Raw genomic sequence first — 23103 nt, 5'->3', positions numbered from 1 at the left:
TAGTAAGTTTGTACTCCTCTTAGTATTTTTATTACATATCCATAACTTCAGTCAAAACATTAAATTGCTCAGCATCAGGTTTCTGAGCTTCTTGCAGATTATTCCTCAAAGAAGAGTATCCCATAGGCATTAATAAGTATTGTACTTTTAAAATCTTTTCCTCTTTAACCATTGTGTGTGTTTTGTTTTTTCTACCTGCTGCGTTTGTATATAGAAATGTCAGTCCGCATGTCTAACCTGGAGAATGATAGAGACGAGAGGGACGATGACAGCCATGAAGACAGAGGAATCAGTATGTATTTAGCAGCCAAGTTGTAATTGGAAATGGGGGAGGGCTAGATGCTCTTTTTCCTTGCCTTCCCTACAGCCACACTGGCAGGACTCCATAGCATTCATCATCTCTATAGCATTTTCCAGAGGGCACAGTGCTGCCTCTCCCATATGTCCCTACTCTGCCCCTGTAAGTCAATCTTGAATTATGACAGCCTGAAACCCACAAGAGAAAATTATTGACTTGCCCAGGACCACCCGCTGAGGTTGTGGCTATTTGAAGCCAGGTCTAACAATGTATCTTTCCACCTCCTGCTTTCTTGCAAAGACAGATACAGTTTCAGCCAGAGTTCAAGCAGTTGTTACCTGCATATTTCTGCATTGCTCTTGATTTTATCTTTCAGCACCCTCAAAAACAATGGGTGTTATCCAACCAACAGCAAGTGCAAGCCTCACAGATTATCCCCATCCAGAGCATTTTGACACCTAGAAAAATGGGGCTGGAAATCATGTATCTCTTTGGGGAGAAAGGACACAAGAATTGGAGAGAGGTGCAGTGCAGTGAGAAATCAAATGCAATCATCCTGTCCCTCCTGCCTTTCGCACTCACAGAGTTCTGTTTGTGGAAGAGAAGGGCAATTTTGCCCAATTACCCTTCTTCACTGCAGACTCCTAACCTAGACGGTGTTTTGACCACGAGTGCAGGTCAAAGTTTAAATAAATAAGTCAAAACTGAAACTTAAATGACTCACCAGCTTTCAAAGAGATTAAAGCTCATATACATCACATCAGTAAAAAGATACAACCCCACCCACCAAACGTGCACTCACGCCTTACATTCTAAGAAAACAAAACACAGAGAGGAAAGGTAGAAATGAGACAAAAGAGGAACAGGAGCAGCTTGACTAGTAGAATATATAACCCATTTTGGACCACACTGATTTTCTCTTGCAGTTTGAAGTGCTTCTCTACACTTTCTGCACTTAACTGCCAGTCTTCTGTGGCACTTATTTGCAGACATTTTAATCATTTAAGGCATATTTATAATAGATGTGGACGTGTTTTGCTGACAGATTAAATTAATGTTTATGCTGCCCCTTCTAGCACTGCTAATTTGTGGCAGCTCACAACAATAGATAAAATACAATCCATCAGAATAAAACATGCAACTAAAAACCCCTTCCTACCCACCCATTTTCCTGACTCCCCTTGCTCTATCCAAACCTCTCCCCCAAGCTGTTAATTCTGCTGTATGCATCCCAGCGGGGATGTAACCAAGGACAGGATACTGGAGGAAGGGCCAGATCTTCCTCACCTGGCCTCAACCAAAAGCCTTGCAGAAGAGCTCTGTCTTGCAGAGGGGAAGGGACAGTGTGTCTTGCACTGGGGAAGTTCAGTCAAGGCCCTCAGCTCATTCCAGTAGGCGGGAGCCAGGGCCTTTTTAGCCCTGATTGAGGCCAGGTGAACTTCACGAAGACCAGGGTTTGTACCAACTGGCTTGTACTCACAGAGCTCAAAGCCCTGTGAGGGGTATAGGGGATTAAACAGTCCCTCAGATACTACAGATGGCCTTGAAAGTCAGAACCTTGAACTTGATCCAGTATTCAACTGGAAATCAATGCAGCTGCCTCAGTACTGGCTAGATATGAGTTTTCCAAGATGTTACAGTGAGGACCATGGTGCCTGCATTCTGCACTGGTTGAAGTTTCCGGGTCAAGAACAAGGGAAGGCCAGCATACAGTCTAGGCTAGAGTTGACAGTCGCATGGATCACTGTGGCCAGGTGTTCTTAGGCCAGATAGGGTCCTAGTAGCCGCACCTAGCAAAGATGGAAGAATGCCAGCTCGGTTACTCTGGGAACCTGGGCATCCATTGGCATCCAGAATCACTCCCAAATTCCTGGCAGAATGTGAAGTTCTCAATTGCATCCTGTCCTAGGGTAGTTGTAGCACTAGCTTTATTTATTTTATTTATTTGGTTTATATACTACCCTCACGGCAAGCTGGCTCAGGGTGATGTACAACATCATAAACAATACTCTTGAAGGAGATTTGCTTCCTTCTTAATGATTCTGTTGTTTGTAACACGCTCCCTATCAATAGGTCTATTTCCGTATTAAGATCTTATGGGGGTGTCTTTTGTTGGAGGGCCCATTAAAAGTTATAAAAACAAATTTTTATTCTGCAGTTTGAAAGATTAACCGCTATTGTAATGTTGTAAGAATCCTATAACAAGGTTTGGGTCTTGCGCATCCAAGGAATCATCTCTCTCAATATGCCCCCTAGAGAACACTGCATTCATCAAGTTCCAATTTGTTGGTAATCCTTGGGCCCAAAGATATCTGCCTGGCCTCAACCAGAACCAGGGCCTTTTTGGTCCTGACCTCAGCATGGCGGAATGACTTGCCATCTGAGATTAGGGCTCTGATAGAGTTATTGCAGTTCTAAAGGGCCTGTAAGATAACATGCTTCTTCCATGCTTATGAGCCTCCTGCCTCTCCAGGTTCCTCCTGCCTTTTTATTCTTGGTTGGACATGTGTTCCCTGCCAGTAGCCAATCTGTAGGCCAGATGGAAGATTGGGGGGAGGGGGGGGTTGGAAGGAGTTTGGGAGTTTTAATTGGAGGATGTTTAAAATTTTGATTATGAAAGTTTTAACTATTTTGTAAACCATCCCAAGCCTGCTTGTGGAGACAGGCGCTCTATAAATCTAATAAGATCTTCTGTTTACATAACTGTTGGTGTTGTCTTCATTTTTTCATTCATTTATAGTCAGCAACACCCGGTTCATAGCAGCAGTGATTGAGCGGCATGCGCACAGTCCCGAACGCAGACGGCGGTACTGGGGGCGGTCAGGAACAGAAAGTGATCATGGTAAGACCTTGGAAGCTGCTGACATCTGCATTACACAGTCATCTTATTTGTGTTGCTTGGCAACTTGACAGATAAATCACCAAATAGAGCATCCAAACTCTTTTTCTTGTTGATTCATACTTAAAACAGTGCTGGCACTTTCCATCCCAGTACAAGATATTATCCAGCACTGAAGCTATTTTTGTAGGGTGATTTTATTATATGAATCTTCTAGTGGAATTTTTTTTCTACTCAGTATCTTAAACATAAATGGTATCAACATTGTTATACAACTTCCCAATGTTCTTGGAGAAAGAGAATTACCAAGTTTACTATCTCTTTTCTTCTTTTTTGTCTTTATCTTTCAAAACATTTTGGAAGAGAAAGGAAATTCCAAAAAACAAATTCTGGCATTGTCTCAAATAGCTCTCTATGTGTATTTGTTAAAACAAAGTTCAATTACCAGCAACATGTACTGAGGATCTCCTTTTACTTTTCCAGTTAAACTAAGCCTCAGTTGGGCTTCCAGATGCTGAAATGCCTTATTTTTATGCATTATGGGTCAATTGATTCTATGTATCATTCATATCATTTTTTGGCATTTCCACTGTCAATTGTGTCTGCATTTTTGCCATATAATTGCTGTATGACAAATACCCAGTATATGTGTATACAGCCTCAGGGTCTTCGAACCTGTACCAAGCTGATGAGTCCACTAAGGAAACTTAATGTAAGCTTAGCAAGGATTTCTGCCAGGGACGTCAGCTGTATCTTCATGTCATTTCTGTTACTAAATATGGATCTGTTCTGTTGCTAAATAGGGGATGGGAGAGGATTGTATTTGTATTTTATTCCTCGGAGCACTTGAAAGTTTTTAGATGACAACATGCTCATGCAGAAAGCTGTCAGCACATTGAGCGTCGATTGGCACTGTCAGGCATTCATGTGGTACAGTCTTCTTGCATGGCTGTGTTGTGTTATTTGAGAGGATTTATACCCCACATCAGTCTCTGTCCATCCAGAGAGCATATTCTTCAGGAAGAATACTGGATTAGAAGAAATAATACATTTTCTATGTAAAATCTGAGATGGTACTCATGGAAGATGGTACTCATTTTTCATTTGTCTGAGGTGCCAGGCGTGAAGCAAAGGGAAAGCTACTTTCTACCTAAAAGAAAACTTAGGTCTACGGAATCACTGTTATCACATTGCCAATATGCTGTAGTTAATCAGTCCTTTCCAGAATTATCAGCAAATGTACAAAACATGAAAAAGCCTGCCAGTAGATAAGTTGCCAAGTATCTCGTAAAGGAATGTGCAACATTGCCAGTTTTAGAATTTCAAAGGGAAACATATACTTAAAGCAGTACTGTCTAGCTAGGTTTTTTTGGCATGCATTTTTCAGATTTAAGAAGTAACATTTAATTTGGTGACGAGAACAATTGGAAAGTAAATTTATACTCTATTTTTGTGACATCTTAAGTATTTATTTATTTAGATTTTTTTATCCTGATTTTTCTCTCACACCAGCAACAGTTTGTCTTGGAAAGCAAAATGCAATTAGCCAATACAAATTTGAACAAAAATACACAACAGCTCCCAGTCAAACTTCCTTAATTCTTTCAGTGGTACTTTTTTATTGATCATAGCCTAAAGCATAGCCGCACTAATTTTTTATCCCTTCTAAGCCCTTTTCCCTTCTAAGCCCACCCTAATTATAAAAACAATTAGGATGGTATTTTATGCTGAATTACTAAAAGATAAGAGGCCAAGGACCTAGCAATGTTTGGCTCCTTATAAACCCATCCTTCTCTAGCAATGGGTTTATCCATCTCTCTCTGTCTCCCAGTCAGACTTAAGCAGATGATAAGCCTCAAGGACATCCTAGGCTGGTGTTGGTTCCTCTGGCATGGATCACACAGGGCTACAAGCTGCAAGCTGTGCTAAGTGTCAGTGGCTTTAGTCTGTAGCCTAGTTCAGGTATTAATGTACCTACATGGGAGGGGTCAGATACCTAGCCCAGATCTTATTCATTTGGCTAAGATGCTCCTAACTGTCTTGCCATCTTCCATCTGTAGAAAATATAATTTGAAACATTACTCTAAGACCCCTTATATGTAACACCTGTAAAGGCACCTCTCTGTAGTAGGGTTACCAGCCTCCAGGTGGGACCTGGGAATCATCTGGAATTACAGCTCATCTCCAGACTACAGATATCTTTCGACGTTTCCCGAAGCTGGTGGCCCATCTTCTGTCAGAGTCTCTCCATCCGACAGCAGGCCTGTTGCCTCATTTTTGCTCCTCACATATCTGAAGAAGCTTTTCTTGTTATAGTGGGCTTCCCTGGCCAGGCTCAGCTCACTCCCAGCTTTGGCCTTTCTGACGGCTGACATACAATGCCTAGTAACCTGGAGATACTCTTCTTTAGAGATCTGTCCTTCCCTCCATATCTTGAACATTTCCTTTTCCTCCCTTAGCTCCTCCTAAAGTACTGTGGCGTTCATCCAAAAAGGTTTCTTGCATCCCCTTCCTAGGATGATAACAGAGAACTTCCTCTGGTCTGATACTTATTAAGTCCACGCTGTGCCCTCTGTTACACTGTGCATTATGAAGGGGATATGATTTAAATGTGAATGAATTCCCAGCTTTCTGAGTTGACCAAAAAGAAATGCTGCTTCTGAGGCACCCCTTCAAATATGCTAGAAGCTTTTGTTCCATCATGTGCCTGCAACCCCTAGTGATCCTTTCCTAGCTGACAGCTTATACTATTGACTTCCATAATGATAATGTAAGCAGCAAAGTAAAGGTCATTCCTTATTTGGGAGACTTCCCAGGCATGCAGAAAAACATAACTTTTAAAATTAATCAAAAGGAAAGGGGAGAAGAAACAGTTTTGACAAACAATTGGATAAGGATGAATAAGGCTCAGGATAAAACATGTAATGAATTGGTGTCCCATGGACTGTCATAAGTGGACAGTTTCATAGAATTCTTTGCACTTTTTGGTACTTACAAAGCTTTCTTTGAGGGATGGAGAATGTTGAATGTATGAGACCATTTTTGTAGATTTACAAAAAAGAATCTTGTAAAATCCATTTTGACCAAATCTGTTTAATCTGTTTTTACAGTACATCAGAAGACTTTGGCTAGTTAGTGAAGGGTAATAACGCTGATAGTGCTCATGGAGACTCCTTTTTTCCTTCTAGCCATTGCAGCTCTCTGCTTATCATTTTGTTCTTTTAGATGATCATAACCTCCATTTATGCATGTTCTGATGTTTGTGGTGACATGCAAAATTGGCATGTTATATTCAAAGTGAAAACACCTTTACCAAAAATTAGGGAACCACTATGAGTAAATGTTGCTATCTCAAGCTGTCATGTGGGCCCTGTGTATGGGATAAAAATGGCAACAGGTTTTCAGACTAGTTAGAAGCTAAATTTGTGTTTCTGCACCACTTTGAAGAGTGCAGATCACCAAGTGCCTGCACAGAGACAAGCAAGGGAGAGGAAGGGGACTCCTTTATTCCACTCCTCTGTGTTCTTTTGCCTGTCAGTCAGTCCTTCAGTCAGATGAATTGCACCATCAGGCACCATCACTGGGCAGCAAGAGAAACAAGGAGGGAAATTAAGCCAGGTTGACCTCTCTCCCTCACTCTTCTCCTCCTCCTTTCTGCTCACCATCAAATCATAGAGTTGGAAGGGGCCATACAGACCATCTAACCCAAACCCCTGCTCAATGCAGGATCAGCCTAAAGCATCCAATATAAATATCTGTCCAGATGCTGCTTAAAGACCACCAGTGAGGGGGAGCTCATTAGGCAGCCTATTCCATGACTGAACTACTGTGAAAAAATTTTTCCTCATATCTTGCCAGCACCATTCTACATATAGTTTAAACCCATTACTGTGGGGCCTATCCTCTGCTGCCAACATGAACCATTCCCTACCCCCCTCCAAGTGATAACCTTTCAAATATTTAAAGACAGCAATCATATCCCCTCTCAACCACCTCTTCTGCAAGCTAAATTTTCCCAAGTCCCTCAGCCATTCCTCATAGGGCTTGGTCCCCAGGTCCCAGATCATCCTTGTCACTCTCCTCTGCATTCTCTCAATTTTGTCCACATCCTTTTTGAAGTGAGGTCTCCAGAACTGCACACAGTACTTCAGCTGCAGTCTTACCTTACATTAGTTCTGTCATAGATAAATAGCCTGCCATTATTTTTGTGCACTGTGATTCTTTTCCCCAAAGCCCTCTGCACATGCCAGATGCTTTGTAAGAAGGGAAAGAATGTTCACTTGTATCATGTGAGGCAAACTCACCACTTCTCTTTTGCTTCTTCCGTACAGAAGAGGTGTGTGCTTCTGTCTTCACCAAAGTATAATGTAAGAAACCTTCCCCAAGATCACTACAATTCACAAAGAACTTGGGTGGGAGACCTGTGCTGGACATTTTGCCCCCTTAGAAGTCCAGGGACGTTTCCAATGTTTATAAGTTAACGTCTTAATTTTGGTAGACATGGGGGGAAATTCTAGGGAGCAAGATAATCTATTGTCAGTTGTTATATTTATTGCCTTGCAGGGGGATATTGACCACCTAATGAGGACACTGACAACCATAATTTGGCATAAAATATTTGGCCACAGCCTTTATTCAACATTGAGCGTAGCAAGCATGGGAAGAGAATCATGCCATCTTGTGGTTACCCTACCACAAGAAAGCCCACCACAGCCTGCCCATTAATGGGTTGCCTTGGCTATCTAGCCCCAAAACCCAGACATAATGGCAGGCTGAAACAGGGGGGAGGCACTATGGAGTGACCCCTCTGGGCACCAGCCTCTGTCGGGTTCTCCTGCCCCCCGGAAATGCTAGCCTTCAATCAGGCTCTGCATCCACACATCCCCTTAAGGGGCCCCCCAAATCTAGGGGAGGACAGCGCGCAAGCTTGCATCTCTGGGCGCCCTGAAGGGGGGAAAGAGGCCAAGTAATGTCAGACCATCCGTTTAACTGACGCCCAGTTCAGCCACACCCCCTGTTGCCATGCCAACACACACACTGCTCAGAGGATGCCAGGGCTGGGAGATCTCTCCAACCAGCCAGGTCCCTGTCGGCGTTCCTCCCCCGCAGCAGCAATGGCCCGATTAGATAAGTCTTGGGGGCTTTTTCTGTTGGTTTGGAGGAGTACATTCTTTGGTTGATGAGAAGCCCAGACTTCTTATCAGGATAGCCCCTAGCCAGTAATTGACCCTGTGGGTTTATTATACTCAATGGGATTGGTGGAATTAGGTTTGTACCTGTAAATTGTTACATAGATGTAGGGGATGAAAGGACTGGTAGTGAAGATATAAGTCATCAATATGCCCTTTGAATAACAAAATTGTATCAAACCACCTATTGATGTTTTTATCTAAAATATAATTCCTCTAAAAATTGATCATTACAAGGTTGGCGACACATTTCTCATTTTTAATGGCCTTAATGGCCTTTGCTGCTGATGAAATACAATTGAAACAAGAATATACCGGAACCTTATTCAGCTCAGCTTTCAGCATCAACTCTTATCATTGTTTAAAAGAAAGACAATAAGGAGACTTTATTTTCACCTGTTCTTCATTGCGGCCACACGATTCGTTGTTTCTTTTGCTTTGCTATATTGTTTTTGTGGTCTCCCATAGTGTTTTTGTTGGCAGCAGCTGCACCAGCTCCCCCTTACACATGTATAATCTTTCTCTTCCATTACTTGAACAACTGTAGAGAATGAGATCTCTTTCTGTATCTAATGTTGTTGAGAAAGCTACATGCCCTTGCAAACCCCGTAGCTGGACTTCAAATGCAAGTCTGATCTGGATCAGGCAGTTATGGGATAATTTAGAATACTTGTGGAGAAATAGAACTTCTTCCCTAGCTTTCTTCTCTTTTTACTAGTAATTGTATAATATATAATAAATACTCTGAACAGTTAGAATCATTTTTAAAAACCATCAGTGTGCACCCCTGTGCTTCCAGCCCATAATCCAATTATTCCAGCCCATAATCTAAAATATCCATTGCTCAATATGTTTATCTGTACTAAAACCAATAAAACTAACATTTAAAAAAGAAATATTTTAATATATAAGGTCAAATTAATATTTCTGCTAACCATTGGAACCTATACCTTAAATATAGTAGGTATTACTATATTAATATTTAATGTTAGTATATTTAATATTAATATAAATATAGTAGAGTGGTAGATTTTCAATGTGCATGATACTTGCCTTGTTAGGAGACTGGCTGCGATCCTAAGAATACTGCACAGGAAATAAGCCACGATATGGCCCATTATGCACGGAGGGGAAGGTCCGCATTCGGGGTGGAATGGGGTCGCCTAAAATCACTGATAATGCACGGAGCCGGCTGCAACCGGCCGCAGATTCAGTTCATGCCGCCGAAAAAGCCGTGTTAGCAAAACGCAGAAGAAAGCGCAGCTTCCGGGTGACCAGGGCGCAACCAGAAGCGGCGCCGGGGTTGCCGCATGCATAATCGGTTACTCAGGGTTTTGCCACTGTTGCGTCCCGTCCCGTGCATAAGCGGTTTGCTTAGCTTCTTCCCCTCCACATTTTCCATGCAACCCGAAATCGCCGTTTCGGCGGCCGTGCATAATGGGCCTAAATGAAACAGGCCTGTTTAGGATTCTTCTTTTCGTCTCGGACAACTTTCGTTAGTGTGGTCTGTTTACTTCAGTTGAGTTAAATTAGTGTAAAAGCATTACAGATTTCCTCTTCTGAACTATAAAATGTCCATAATGTGTGCAGAAAATATTTTGTAGATATGAATCATTTCATTGGCAGTCTTTAAAGAGATAATAAGCAGTTGAACTAGGGATGGAGGAAGGGGAACCATTTTAAAACAAAATGATGTGCCTTTTGCATTGAAACTTGAGGGGGGACCGTTTGGTTTGGTTTTGGTTAAACTGTCACTTACCCTTGTGGCTTTTCCTTGCAGGGTACAGCACTATGAGCCCTCAGGAAGATAGTGAAAACCCTCCTTGTAATAATGACCCATTATCAGCTGGCGTAGATGTGGGAAATCACGATGAAGATTTAGACCTGGATACCCCACCACAGACTGCTGCACTCTTGAGTCACAAGTTCCACCACTACAGGTTGCACCATCCTGCGCTTCATCACAGTCACCATTTACAGGCGGCAGTCACAGTACATACTGTAGATGCAGAATGCTAATGGCCACGAGGGAAAATGCAGTTGATGAGTACTGATCCAGGAACAATGGACGGGCCTTTTTATACCTTTACTAGGCATGGTTTTGACTAATTTTGTGAAACTTGTTTCACAAGAAGACTTTACGTTTCTAAAATGTAAGGTTGGCTCTGAACTGGAGTACAAATTAGCATGATGAATGGACCTGCCATAACATTCAATAAAATGGAACACTAGGAATGTTCAGCCTCCAAACACAGGAAGAAAGGTTTACACAGTAAATTGAACCTTTTGAACCCTGTTAATCTGAGCCAAGAAAAGAGTGCTCAGACAAAGGAGAGGTAGAGAGAGAGGGGTTTGCTTTCCTTAACTGGAAGAACAGAAATCTTTGGAGCTGGAGACAAAGAAGGCCCTGGATCCAAAAATAGTAGTTGCCATGTGGTTTCCATTTGTTGAGAGGATTTTTTTAAAATGTTCAGTGCTCTTACAGATCGCTGTATGAGACTTGGGACAATGCATCTCAAGATTTTTAAATAAAGGATTATTTTTGTACTATTTATTGAACTCAAAACATTCATGAACTCTGAAGGAGATAAAAGAAAGGAATGAAAAAGCAGGCATAGAAACGCTCCACAGAAGCAGCCTTTGTTTAATTCTGTTGGTGATGTTGTGGATCTTTCCAAGAAGACATCCCTACGGATGGATATCAACTAGCTACCCCTCCTCCCAAACACACACACACATTGCTATAAAGGGAAAATGAAGAAATTGTGTGCTGATTTGTTTACATTATTGTTTGGTTTCCATGACCATTTTTGTACACTTTGAAGATGGTTCACAGTATTTTTTAATCTATTTTAATATGAGCAAGAGGGATACCAAATCTTGGCTGAAGCACTGAGGAATTATTTCTCTTTCCTCCAACTCCATGTTAGGCTGGGATAAAATTCCAGTCAATGTAGTAATATCATGTTCAGACAACATTCATGATCAGTAAATTATTAAGAGTAATAATCCTGTTGTTTCGTTCCCTTTTCACATAACGATAAATAAACGGGAGGTTAATAGAATGCCTTGTAAAGTTTTGATCATTCTGAGAGGTTTATTTTATAACTAAGAATATGCTGCTGTCACCTTTATCTGGAATTTAACATTGCTATAGTGATTAATGCAGGACTTAATCCAATCTGACTAGTACCACATGGAACGTCATAATTTTAAACTAGTTTTAAACCACAGTGTTTGTGTGTTATAGACTCACAATTTATTTTTAAAATATGAACAGAATTGCACTGTGCATATATAATAAGCATCCATTTATATGTAGGTTTTTAAAAAAAAATCTCTGGATGTTGTTTTGATGATAGGATACTTTAATATGTAAAAAGACTTGGTTTTTAAGCAGTATGGTAAAGTAAGTATGTCCGTGCTATCAGAATTCCCTTTATACTATGTATAAAATTACAATCTCTAGAGGAATAAACTGTATATAAATATGGGTCTATGGATTACTGTTGACAGGAGTGAACATAGCTTTGTTTTATTAAATTATCATTTTAAATCGAAAGGTAACTGTACCAACTCTTCAGTGGTAGGTCCCCTCCCCCCATTAGCTCCTCCATTTCATACTTAATACACTGAAATACTTTGAGAAACGCTGCTGGTGAGTCTGTGTGGGTAATTGCCCTCTCTTTCTAATATAAAGGTAAAGGTAAAGGTATCCCCTGTGCAAGCACTGAGTCATGTCTGACCCTTGGGGTGACTCCCTCTAGCGTTTTCATGGCAGACTCAATACGGGGTGGTTTGCCAGTGCCTTCCCCAGTCATGGGGAATAATATAGACAGGCCGTAATTATTGCATATAACAACAATTTCCACATATATAAGATGTGGCCTTCATATAGCGGAATGTTCTTAAGTGGCTTTTTACCTTGAAGTTAATCTGTCACTTGGAAAATATAGATCATTGAGGAAAGAGAGATCAAGTACACACTCCTGTCTAAAGTTGTTGCTTTATATTTTGAGTTACTAAAAACTCTGGGTTGTACCCATTTGTGTTGCTATGGTCTATGCCTTTGAAAAAAGAAAGGTATATAATAGTCTTTTATCATATTTCAGAAAGGTACAGTATCTGTATCATCTGGCATTTATCTGAAACCAATTGTGTTCTGTGTATAGAGGAAAAGAACAATACAAGATTACCAATGCATTCCTTCATCTTCTGCAACAACTTTTTGAAAATACTGAAACCAAGAACAATATATCAAACCATCAGTACAACAGCAGGTCGATTTCCAAGGGCCTTTTAAATAATTCAGCCTTATACTTTTTTTGTCTTAAGAATGGTCAGTGATGACAACTCCTTCGCTTCTCTATGTAGCCCATTCCAGCATACTGGCTCTGCCACTGAAAGACCTGAGTTCAGCCTGAGACCATCCTGACCTTGCTCCCTGTCGGAACTCGAAGCAGCCCTCTTAAGGGCGCATAGCAGGCAAAACTGCAAGTTAGTCAGTCCCATTCATAAACGTAATCTTCTCAAAAGTAATCACCAGAAGATTTAGAAAAGGATACAAGCAGACGTATCTGGATGGGGGGGGGGGGGATGAAAAATCATGGCTAAGAAGAATTTCTGCAATCAAAATGAACTGTTTTTTTAAAAGTTCAAATGTTGCCCTATGCATAGCAGAAAGAATACTAAAAGAATAGCAGACAGACAAACAAATTTATTTGGAATGGTTCCAAGAGTAAGCTTTAAAATACTGCAAAATGAGAAAAAGAGGATTATCAAGTGGCAGGTTTCGATTAAGAAATCAATCAGAAGCCTAACAAAAGAAAGAAGCCATATGATCGGGGGGCAGGCAGGCGGCAGGGCTGGGGCGGAGCATGCACCCAGCTTCTCATACCAGAAGGCATTGGATGGGATGGCAGTCACTGGCAGTCTTCAAGCAAAGGTTGGATACACACTTTTCTTGGATGCTTTAGGATGCTTAGGGCTGATCCTGCATTGAGCAGGGGGTTGGACTAGATGACCTGTATGGCCCCTTCCAACTCTATGATTCTATGGAGCACATGGCTGATTTACCCATGCCTTCCGAAGGCCAGGAGGGCAGTGTGGTTGGCAGGGCCAGGGCAAAACACACCCAGCGGGTTGCTACCCACCACCTACCCCAGAGGTAAGGAGGGCAAGGAGTGAAGTGGGGCTAGGGTGAAGCATGCAGTCGGCTTCCTGCAGCTTGCCCTAGAAGCCAGGAGTGCCATGGGTGCAGCACTAGAGGTCAGTAGAGGTCAGCAGTACTTCTAGCACTACACACAGGTTGGTAGGGTGGGGAGGAGTGAGTTGGCAGCAGCAGAGGCTGGCCTCTAGTAGCAAAAAGGAGGGGGGTGAAGGAGGAAGATAGGTCTCAGCCCCTGGTAGTAGCAAGGGGGCCAGCAGGTATGGTACAGCATATGAAGAGAGGGCAGGTAGACTTCTGAGGCCTCCAGCAGCAGCAAGGGGGCAGCTGTGGTCTTTGCAGTATGCTGGCCCTCTGATTGGCTCTCAAGGCCCCAGGCCAATCAGAGAACAGGCACATTTTGGAGTGTCCAGTCACAATTTTGTATATAGACTAGTAGAAAAATGAGTCCTGGGAGGGTGGGAGAGCCCCTGCAAAGAAGGATGGCCAAGCTGACCGGCTGGGCCACCTTGCTGCTCACAGCCCTGCTCGAAGCCTGTTTTTAAAATGGGCCATGGAAGGGTGGGTGATGGGCATTAGGGATCCTGCAAAGCGGGGCATCTGCACCCAAGAGGGATATAAGCCTGACATTCTTGGCTGCAAGATCTACACATATTCAGCCCTAACTCTATGCATGGCAAATTATAATGCCATTGAAACACTGCTAGCAAGCTTTTTCATATTTCATCATCTTCGGATCTAAAACATGCTCATCCTTTTTTTCTGTCATTATCGCCAGCCCTTGTGCTGAAGAACTCTTATAACATCTGGAATAATCAAATGCAAAAGATAAGCTTCAGCAAAATACACATTAAGACTCAACTTTTAAACATATGGATATTTATTTTATTATTTTATTATTTATTTATAATTGAATGTATATACTACCACTCCCAGCATTGCAGCTCATGGCTGTTCACATTGTGTGTGTGTGTGTTTGTGTGTGTGTTTGTGTGTGTGTGTGTGTGTGTGTATGTTTCTACAATGGGCTTAATTTCTAGTTTAAAATATAACATTACAAAGATAATCCCCAGAAGAGATTAAAAAATCAAGATGGCAGATAAATACAAAAACTCCCTCATAGTCCCACTATATACTGCATTGGTCAGATTGCACCTGGAGTACTGTGTGCTGTTCTAGAGGCCCCAATTCAAAAAAGATGTGAACAAAATTGAGAGGGTTCAGAGGAGAGCGAGAAGGATGATCTGGAGCAGGGAACCAAGTCCTATGGAAAGGCCGAGAGCCTCAGAAATTTTTATCCTGAAGAAGAGGAGGTTGAGAGAAGACATGATTCCTCTCTTTAAATATTTGAAAGATTGTCACTTGGAGGAGGGCAGGGAACGGTTACTGTTGGCAGAAGATAGGCTCCACTGTAACGGATTTAATCTACGTGTAGAACTATACCAACTAGATATCGGGGGGGGGGAGGGGATTTCACAGTCAGAGTAGTTCAGCAGTGGAATTGGCTGCCCAAGGAGGTGATGACCTCCCTCTTGTTGGTGGTCTTTAAGCAGTGGCTGGACAGCTACTTATGGATGCTTTAGGCAGATCCTGTGTTGAGCAGGGAGCTGGACTAGATGGCCTGAATGGCCTCTATGCTTTTTACTGATCTAAGTGAGGTGGTAGAAGCTTAAACTAGTACCTTAAGATAGTTTTGGGGATAATAAAGTGAAGCATAATCCTGACAAGACAGAAGTGCTATTAGTGATCAGAAAGGCTGACTCAAGATTTAAAGTGACACTTTTTGTGGATGGGGCTTCACTCCTGTTGAAGGAACAGGTCTGTAGTCTGAGGGTAAATCTGCTAATGGAAATGCAAGTGGCAACTGTAACCAGGAGTGCTTTTTACAAGCTTCAGTTGATTAGCCAGCTGCAAACATTCCCAAGCAGAAAAAGTCTTGCCACTTTAGTGTATGCCTGTGTTTACATCAAGATTAGATCAGTGTAGCATGCTCTACATGGTGCTGCCCTTGAAAAAGCTTCGGAAAATTCAATTGGTGCAAAATGCTGCAGCCAGGGTGTTGACTGCAGTGGCTGATAGGAACTATATTACTCTAGTCTTGGCCTGTTTACATTGGCTCCCAGTCTGTTTCCAAGAACAATTCAAAGTGCTGGTGTTAACCTTTAAGGCCCTATATAGTTTGGAGGATTACCTAATCCCTTATGAACCTCCAGGTCTATTTTGGTCATCTTCTGAGGCCAGGTTTTGGATGCCTGTTCCTTCTGAGAAAAGGCAGATGGCAATATGAAGAATGGAATTGGTTTTTATACTCCACTTTTCTCTACCAGAAGGAGTCTCAAAGCAGTTTACAACCACCTTCCATTCCTCTCCCCACAACAAACACCCTGTGAGGTAGGTGGGGCTGAGAGAGCCCTGATATCCAGTAGGAGAACAGCAGGATGTTGTCCCCAGCTGAATGAGGGGAACAGTTAGTCGACAGTGGTTCACCTGCTGCCTGATTTTGATTTTGATACTGATAATGGTATCGATAGTAACAGTTTTATTAAGGGGAATTATGGGTTTTTATTGTATTTTTATCTTTTTTTCTTGTGAACCACCGTGAGCCCAGTTGGAAACGGTGGCATATAAGTGCAATAATAAATAAATAAATATATTACTGCTCTGTGAGAACAGCACAATCAGGGCTGTGACAAGCTCAAGGTCACCCAACTTGCAGCATATGGAGGTGTGCAGAATCCAACCCAGTTTACCAGATTAGAAGCTGCTGCTCTTAATCAGTACACTATGACAGAGTGCCTTCTTGGTTATGGACCAAAACTCTTGCACTCAATGTCCCCTTCCATAGTCATCTTCTACCAGCAAGTTAAGTCTTTTAGTTTTGTTTGGTGTTCTTTCATTAATACCCACTTCTTGTCCAATGTTTTAACTCTGTTTTTGGAATTGTATTTTAGCTCTGGTTTTAATTGTTCCAATTATGTAGCTTTTCTTGGTTTTAGTTGTTCATAACATATTCTTTCATGATGTGTTTTTGTTTGTTCAGTGTCCCTTATGAGTGAATGACTAAACAAACAAACAAATAAATAAATAAATAAGTTCCACTGAAATAAGTGTACTATGAATGAGAGATGTTATTTGTTCTGTGTGAAGCAATGTCCACACAGAGTAAGACTATTTGAGATGCTAACAGAAAAGTCCCTATAGAATCACAGCACCATAGATTTGGAAGGGGACATACGGGCCATCTAGTTCTACCCCCCTGATCAATGTAGTATCAGCCTAAAGCATGATCAAATTGGGAGCTGCCATTTAATGATCAAATCAATTACGTGCTGCTATTTAAAATATCTGCCACATATTCAGAGGGCTAAGTGAATAATTTCTCACCTGTTCAGTTCTAAGGGCTGAATCATATAATCCAAGGAGGGGCAGTTCCTTTCCGGCTTTCCATTTGTTTGCATACTCCTGCTGAGCAGCCATCCCTTTCAACATAGCCTTCTAATGCTATTTCACACTTCAGCCAGAATGACCATGCACCACTGTAGACAAACATTGCAGTTCATTACATGGGCAGATGCCACATTTCATTGTACATCTTTCCATTTAATAATTATCCGCTTTACAATTGACAATTGTTTACTCCTCTGTGGCTGAGTTTTACCTAAAAACATACGAAAATGTAAAACATTCCAACCAAAGATGAAAATGTGTACTGGCTCACTGAATGCCAAATTATTATTGTTTTGTGGATTAGTTTCTTGTTACTGTTTGAAAAACAGTCACTGAATTTGGGCTGTCATCTTACCAGTTTGATGTATAGGAAGCCACTATTCTGAGTTTTAAGGATGTTTATATGCATGATAGGCACAGGAAATATGATAAATGAAGATATACTTTCATTATCCAAGTAGAAGCAAGCTTTCTATATCAATAGTGCCTTTAAATATATATATATATATATATTGGAGACCAAAGGGATATTATGTTGTCATACTGCAGTTCAGTTAGTCATATCTAGAACTGAAAAGTAGTTTTTCAAACCTTTTGGTTTTTACCATAAATAACTATACTGTAGCAACATGAAACCGTAAAGCTTATGACACTTCAACAAAACAACAACAAAAAGAATACAATGTTTTGTATGTCAAAGAAGGGAATTTACGCTGCTATGCTGCCAGTCATCTGCAATGTCATTACTAAATATAACTGGCACATATTTGGACATATGTTTCTGTTGATTTAGTTGCAAGAAAATCCCCTCACTCCTCTGTCCTAATATGTTCTATGCAACTACTTTAGCTGAAGTGATGGCGCATCTGCTGCAGCACAAGTTCATGTAAAATGCCATCCATGTTGCTGGCTACTCATAGCTTAGATTTAACTCTTTCTTTTAGAACATTTTCTTTCATCTTTACTCCAAGAGGGAAAGTGAGCACCATTGGGGGTGGGGGAACAGTCAACAATGTAAGTAAAACTTTGTATATTATGGTGCTGTAGTAATGTGACTGTTTGCAAATAAATACTCTCATTACCTTGTCAGTTACAATGACAGTGAGTAAGGATCCATCTTAATTGGTGGACAGTGTGTAGTGAATTTGGGTAAATTATGCAAAAATAAAGCATGCAAAAATATGGTCTCTATATAGCCACACTGTGGTCCTCTGCTGTTGTAGAAAATGAAGGTTGTTTCAGGAAGTTGTCTACTTGACAAACATAACAAATACAATTGGTTATTCACTTTCATGTTCTTCAGTGAAAGGTAGGAACAACCTCGACAGAGTTTATGTTGTTGTTTTGGATTTTAAAGAGTCTAAATTCTTAATGGAAATTCTTCTAGACACAAAGCAGAACAGGAAACCAAAAAAAGGAAAAGTTTCCTCAGGCCAGAAAGTTTTGTTTGCTACTGTTGCACTCCTCACTTCTGCTGTGGAGATCCTGGAGCTATCTAACTTCTGTTCTGAGGAGCGCCAGTGAAATATTAAAGTTCTGGTAAAACATTCATTCACTTTTCCACAGAGTTGCCAACCACCTTTAGCACTGCGGCGGGCGGGGACGCACGGTGCTTTGTTTTTTCCCCCGACTTGAACTTTAACGGGTCTCGTGCCTGCATCTCTAAGCTGGACGTTTCTGTTGAACTTCTGACTGTCACGCAGCAGTTAATTGTATCTTCCTCCCCCCCTCCCTTAAGACAAGCAAAACTTGTTTCCGAAGCGAGTGGGCGCGCCTGCCCCGGGAAGCGTGGCGCTTGCCCTTTCCTCCACTGAAAGCGGCCGCCGCCGCCGAGGCGATTGAACCCGCGCACAGTCTCGGGCTGCCCCTCAGGTTACGAGGCAGAGGTGTAATGATGCACGTTTAAAGGGCGGGGGCGATGCAGGAGGCAGGCGAGACTTTCGCTTCCTTCCTTTGTGTCCCGCTGAGGCGCAGCTCGCCGCGCTCGCTCCCCTCCAGGCTCCCTCCTTTGCTCTCCTCTCCGCCCGCCTCGCCTGGCCCTCCGCCTCCCCCCGGGCTGCGAGAGAAGAGTGTGTTCGTGTCTGGGGCGGCAAGATGGCGGCAGCGGCGGGGTCCGGCAGGGAAGTGTTGGAGGTGCGGGGCGAGCCCGGCAGGGGGGCGAGCGCGACCCCCTTGCCCCCCGAGGAGATCGCGCGCAGGCTGCGCAGCACCAGGCGGGAACTCAGCAACAGGCGCAAGATCCTGCTGAGGAATCTGCCCGCCGAGAGCAGCAGCCAGGTGGGTGACCCACCCTGCCCCCCGCCCCCGGCACCCCTGCCCCCGGCGCGGGAAGGGTCAGACGAAGCCCCAGCGGGACAGAGCCCGCAGGGAAGGTGGAGGGTGGAACTCTCCGAGCACGCGCAGGGTCCAGCCCCATGGCCAGGAGTGGCGAAGCGCCCCTTGGTGCCAGCAGCGATGAAGCAAGTGAGCCGAGGGGTCTGGGGCCGGGACATATGTGGCCATCAGGGATGGATGAAGCCACAGCTTCCACTTCTAAAGAGTTGGGAAGGGGGGTGGGGAGAGAGCAGAAATCCTGGCTATCTTCTGGAGGTGAAAGATGTGTGCAGGTGGGAGCTTGTAGGACCCCATCGGGAGCTGCCTGCCCCCCTCTGCTGTTTGGGGGCATGTGCTGGACACAGGGAAGATGTGAGCTAGGGATGAAGCTCTTGCTGCTTTGGCATTACCCTATTTTTTAACGGACAGTCTATATTCCTGATATATGCCTTATATTCTTGGGTGTAGGGGAGCTATGTCTGTGGTGTCTGGGCAAAGAGTGGAAGGTTATAAACCCATAACAATATCCCATAAATTGGAATAGCAGAGCAGCCAGAAGTCACTCTTTTCAGAACGATAGAAAAGAGGTCAAAGGAAGCAGTTTTTGCTTTCCTGGAAGCATGCTTCTTTTCTCTTGCCTGTGGTTCCCAAACAACATCCTGCTCATAGTCTTGTTTTGATTTTGGAAAGGGTATGCTCTCAGCTTGCTGTATCCATGTATTGTTTTATGTCTCTTTTATGAGGTTTGCAAGTTAATTTTAAGGAGTCATTAGAGACATTATTGTAGTGTAAATGGAGAGAAATATAGAATCAAGGTTGTTTGAGATTACTATTTCTAAAAGAGAATATTGTATCTGGGTTGCTTTAACCAAAAGACCAGTTGCCATTATAAATTGCAAGTGACTGACAAATTAGCTGGGATCCTCCAGCTCCTAATATGTAATGTTTTACTCCTCGCAGAACGAGCTGCATGCCTCAGGTAGAGTGACAGCTCACTCGGTATGCTTTTTCCTGTGATTGAGGCTGGGTGGGCATAAGCATGCTTGCAGTATTTACTAAAAAAAATCACCTTATATATAGATGCATAAAACAATTCACAGGACTATTCTAATGAAATATACTATTGTGATAAATAAACTCTCTTTCAAAGACTTAAAATTATTTTAGATCATTTAACATGTAAGGTTGTATTTAAAAAAAAAAGAACTATCCCCTTCCCAGTGGAGACCCATTTGCAGCTTTAGTTTTAATGCCAGCCAGAATATAGGGAGCGGTCTTATCGAGCCATTGGTCCATTTTAAGCACTGTATAGTCTGGTAGCATTTCTGCAGTGTCTTTTGCAACTGTTGCTACATAAGATCTTTCCAACTGGGGATTACAAAATGATGCTTGGGATAGAGAAGGCAGAGAAAGAAGTACTTTTCACCCTTTCTCACAATACAAGAAGTCATGAGCACTCAGTGCAATTAATGAGCAGTAGGCTTAGAACAGATAGAAGGAAGTACATCTTCATCCAAAGAGTAATTAACATGTGGAATTCACTGCAACAGAAAGAGGGGATAGGATAAACATATGAAACAATGGTCATTAGCCACAAGGTATAGAGGGGTAGTCAAACTGCGGCCCTCCAGATGTCCATGGACTACAATTCCCAGGAACCCCTGCCAGTGTTTGCTGGCAGGGGCCCATGGGAATTGTAGTCCATGGACATCTGGAGGGCCGCAGTTTGACTACCCTTAGCTATAGATGGAAAACTATATCTGGGGCAGGGATGCTCTGTATTCTTGGTGCTTGGAGGGCAACAGTGGGAGGGCTTTTGGAGTTCTGTCCCTGCTGGTGGACCTCCTGATAGCATCTAGGTGATGATCACTGTATAACAGAGTGTTGGACTAGATGGGCCATTAGCGTGGCTTCTCTTATGTTCTTATGATGATGGCAGAGATCAAATCTGGGATCCTCACATGCAATGATGGGTGCTCTAGCACAGAAATTAAGCACAGTTTAAAGCCTGAGGTAATCACAAACCTGACATATAGGTTGCCAGCTCCCCCATCAGAGGAAGGACTTTCTGCCATCAATCAGCGGACTGGTGGGGGTTTTGCCAGGAGAGGGAGAAAGGCCCAGATGATGTTGGTGACATCACTTCTGGTGCACATGAAGCAATGTCATCACACAGGATACATTCAGGTGACACTGGTATTCGAATGAAAACTCCATGGTAGAAGCCATTTTGACCATAAGGGTTTTTCCTAAATACAAGAGCATCACCAAGATGTTGCAGCTTGATGCATTTCCTAATGTTTCCACAACTCCTGGGCTGTCTTGTCTTTTCTGGTAGGTCCACCCCATGCCCCACCTGTTGCCAGGAGGGACCTGGCAACCCCACTGACATAAGAAATTGCAACAGAGAGACCACTTTCTAATCTTCCTAGACATACTGTTGTAGAGCTGAAAGTGTTCTACAAAACAATATATTCTAAAGGAATATACAATGAAAAAGTGCTGAATTAGAACTCCTCAAGAACTCATATAGGTTTTATCATCTTGGTTTAAACTGAGACTTGGACTTCCTTCTTCACTCTATATAATTTCTCATAACCTACCAGGACCCATGTTTTAGAAACATTTATAGTCTCTTCTTAATATACTGTATCATAACATATATTTTTATTAATGTTAGTTAATTTATGCCTTAAATAATTACTTTGCTATTTATCTTTTATTAATATTATACTACCCCTTGTTTACTTTCACTGCATGAGATATTTGCTAGAACCTTTGACCTTCTTGGTGTCTGTGATATATAACTAGATGATTACATCTAATTTGATACCAGGCTTCTCTTAGCTCAGCTCCTCCCCCTTTCCCTTTCTACTTCTGTGGCTTTCTTAAAATGAGATAAACTGTTTTCTTCCTCTGTCTCAAAGGAAGTGAGTTCTTTCTCATAATAGATAATATTAGAATAAATGTTGTTAATGTTTAAGGTTCCACTAGATGCCTGTTTTGTTTTTAAACCAACCTGACAGCTGCTGCCCCAGGATGATGGCAGAGAAGGGCTGCGATGAAAACAGTTCAGCTTTATGTGTCCTCATATGCAATCTAGTAGAAGTTACTGAGTTAATCAGTGTGAAAAATAGCAATGTCCAAAGTATAACTCAGAAAGACTCAATGCAATGGAAAAGCTAAAATACAGTCCAAATTATGGTTGTTACTTACAAAAACATTTTATAGAAAAGTTTAATTTTGCCCACCTTTCTAAAACTTAATAAGGAATGAGTCCTCTGTACTTCTTTGGGCTGGCTGTTCCATGATCATAGCATAATAATAGCTGATCATGATTTGTTCCACTGTGGCTTGTCCAACCATTGTGTGGAAAGGGATTCACAGGACGCATTGCTCAGATGAATGTAACTATGTAGCACATATCAAGAAGTGCATCCTTCAGCTATGCCAGTTCTGGGTTGTAAAGGCTTTTATAGGTAGATACCAGAAGCAAATAGGCAGCCAATGGAGATGTTTGCAAAGCAGGTGTTATGTACTGAAAATATCTAGCTCTTGATCAGAAATGTGTAACCATATTTTATACCATAACTGACTTCAATGATTAACCCACTGAGGGCACTACAGTAGTCTGGTCTCAGGTTCTGGTAGAAAGATATGAATAGCAAATTACAGCTTGTAAATGGGATGTAATCGTAAAAAGACAGTTCTAGCAATTGTACCAGCCAGCTTATTCATTAGCAAGATTGGATTTAGCAGGATCCCCAGGCACTTTACATGATCAGTTAATGGTAACTGATATGCAGATGACACCCAGCTCTTCCTCCTGGTAGCTGGCCGACCTGACTCT

General features: G+C 42.2%; 2 protein-coding genes across 8 annotated transcripts in view; both read left to right on the top strand.

Moving 5' to 3' along the window:
- The window catches only part of CACHD1 (cache domain containing 1), a 168099-nt gene extending 156708 nt beyond the window's left edge, over window positions 1–11391 (top strand). For all 4 annotated transcript variants that reach the window (XM_077333463.1, XM_077333464.1, XM_077333466.1 and 1 more), the window contains 3 exons: window positions 215–292; window positions 3039–3140; window positions 10107–11391. In XM_077333463.1, coding sequence (XP_077189578.1) covers window positions 215–292; window positions 3039–3140; window positions 10107–10345 — 419 coding nt within the window. In that variant the 3' untranslated portion in view covers window positions 10346–11391. The remainder of the gene's footprint in view (window positions 1–214; window positions 293–3038; window positions 3141–10106) is intronic.
- A 7317-nt stretch (window positions 11392–18708) lies between these two features.
- RAVER2 (ribonucleoprotein, PTB binding 2) overlaps window positions 18709–23103 on the top strand; it is a 50184-nt gene continuing 45789 nt past the window's right edge. For 2 of the 4 annotated variants that reach the window (XM_077333461.1, XM_077333459.1), the window contains exon 1: window positions 18709–19217. In XM_077333461.1, coding sequence (XP_077189576.1) covers window positions 19035–19217 — 183 coding nt within the window. In that variant the 5' untranslated portion in view covers window positions 18709–19034. The remainder of the gene's footprint in view (window positions 19218–23103) is intronic. The other 2 variants (XM_077333460.1, XM_077333458.1) reach the window with 1 other exon arrangement.

This window comes from Paroedura picta, chromosome 4 (genome assembly GCF_049243985.1).
Source record: "Paroedura picta isolate Pp20150507F chromosome 4, Ppicta_v3.0, whole genome shotgun sequence".
In the NCBI taxonomy this organism is placed as follows: Eukaryota; Metazoa; Chordata; class Lepidosauria; order Squamata; family Gekkonidae; genus Paroedura; species Paroedura picta.
Note: the sequence above shows the minus strand (reverse complement) of the source record. Positions and strands in the feature narration are given on the sequence as shown.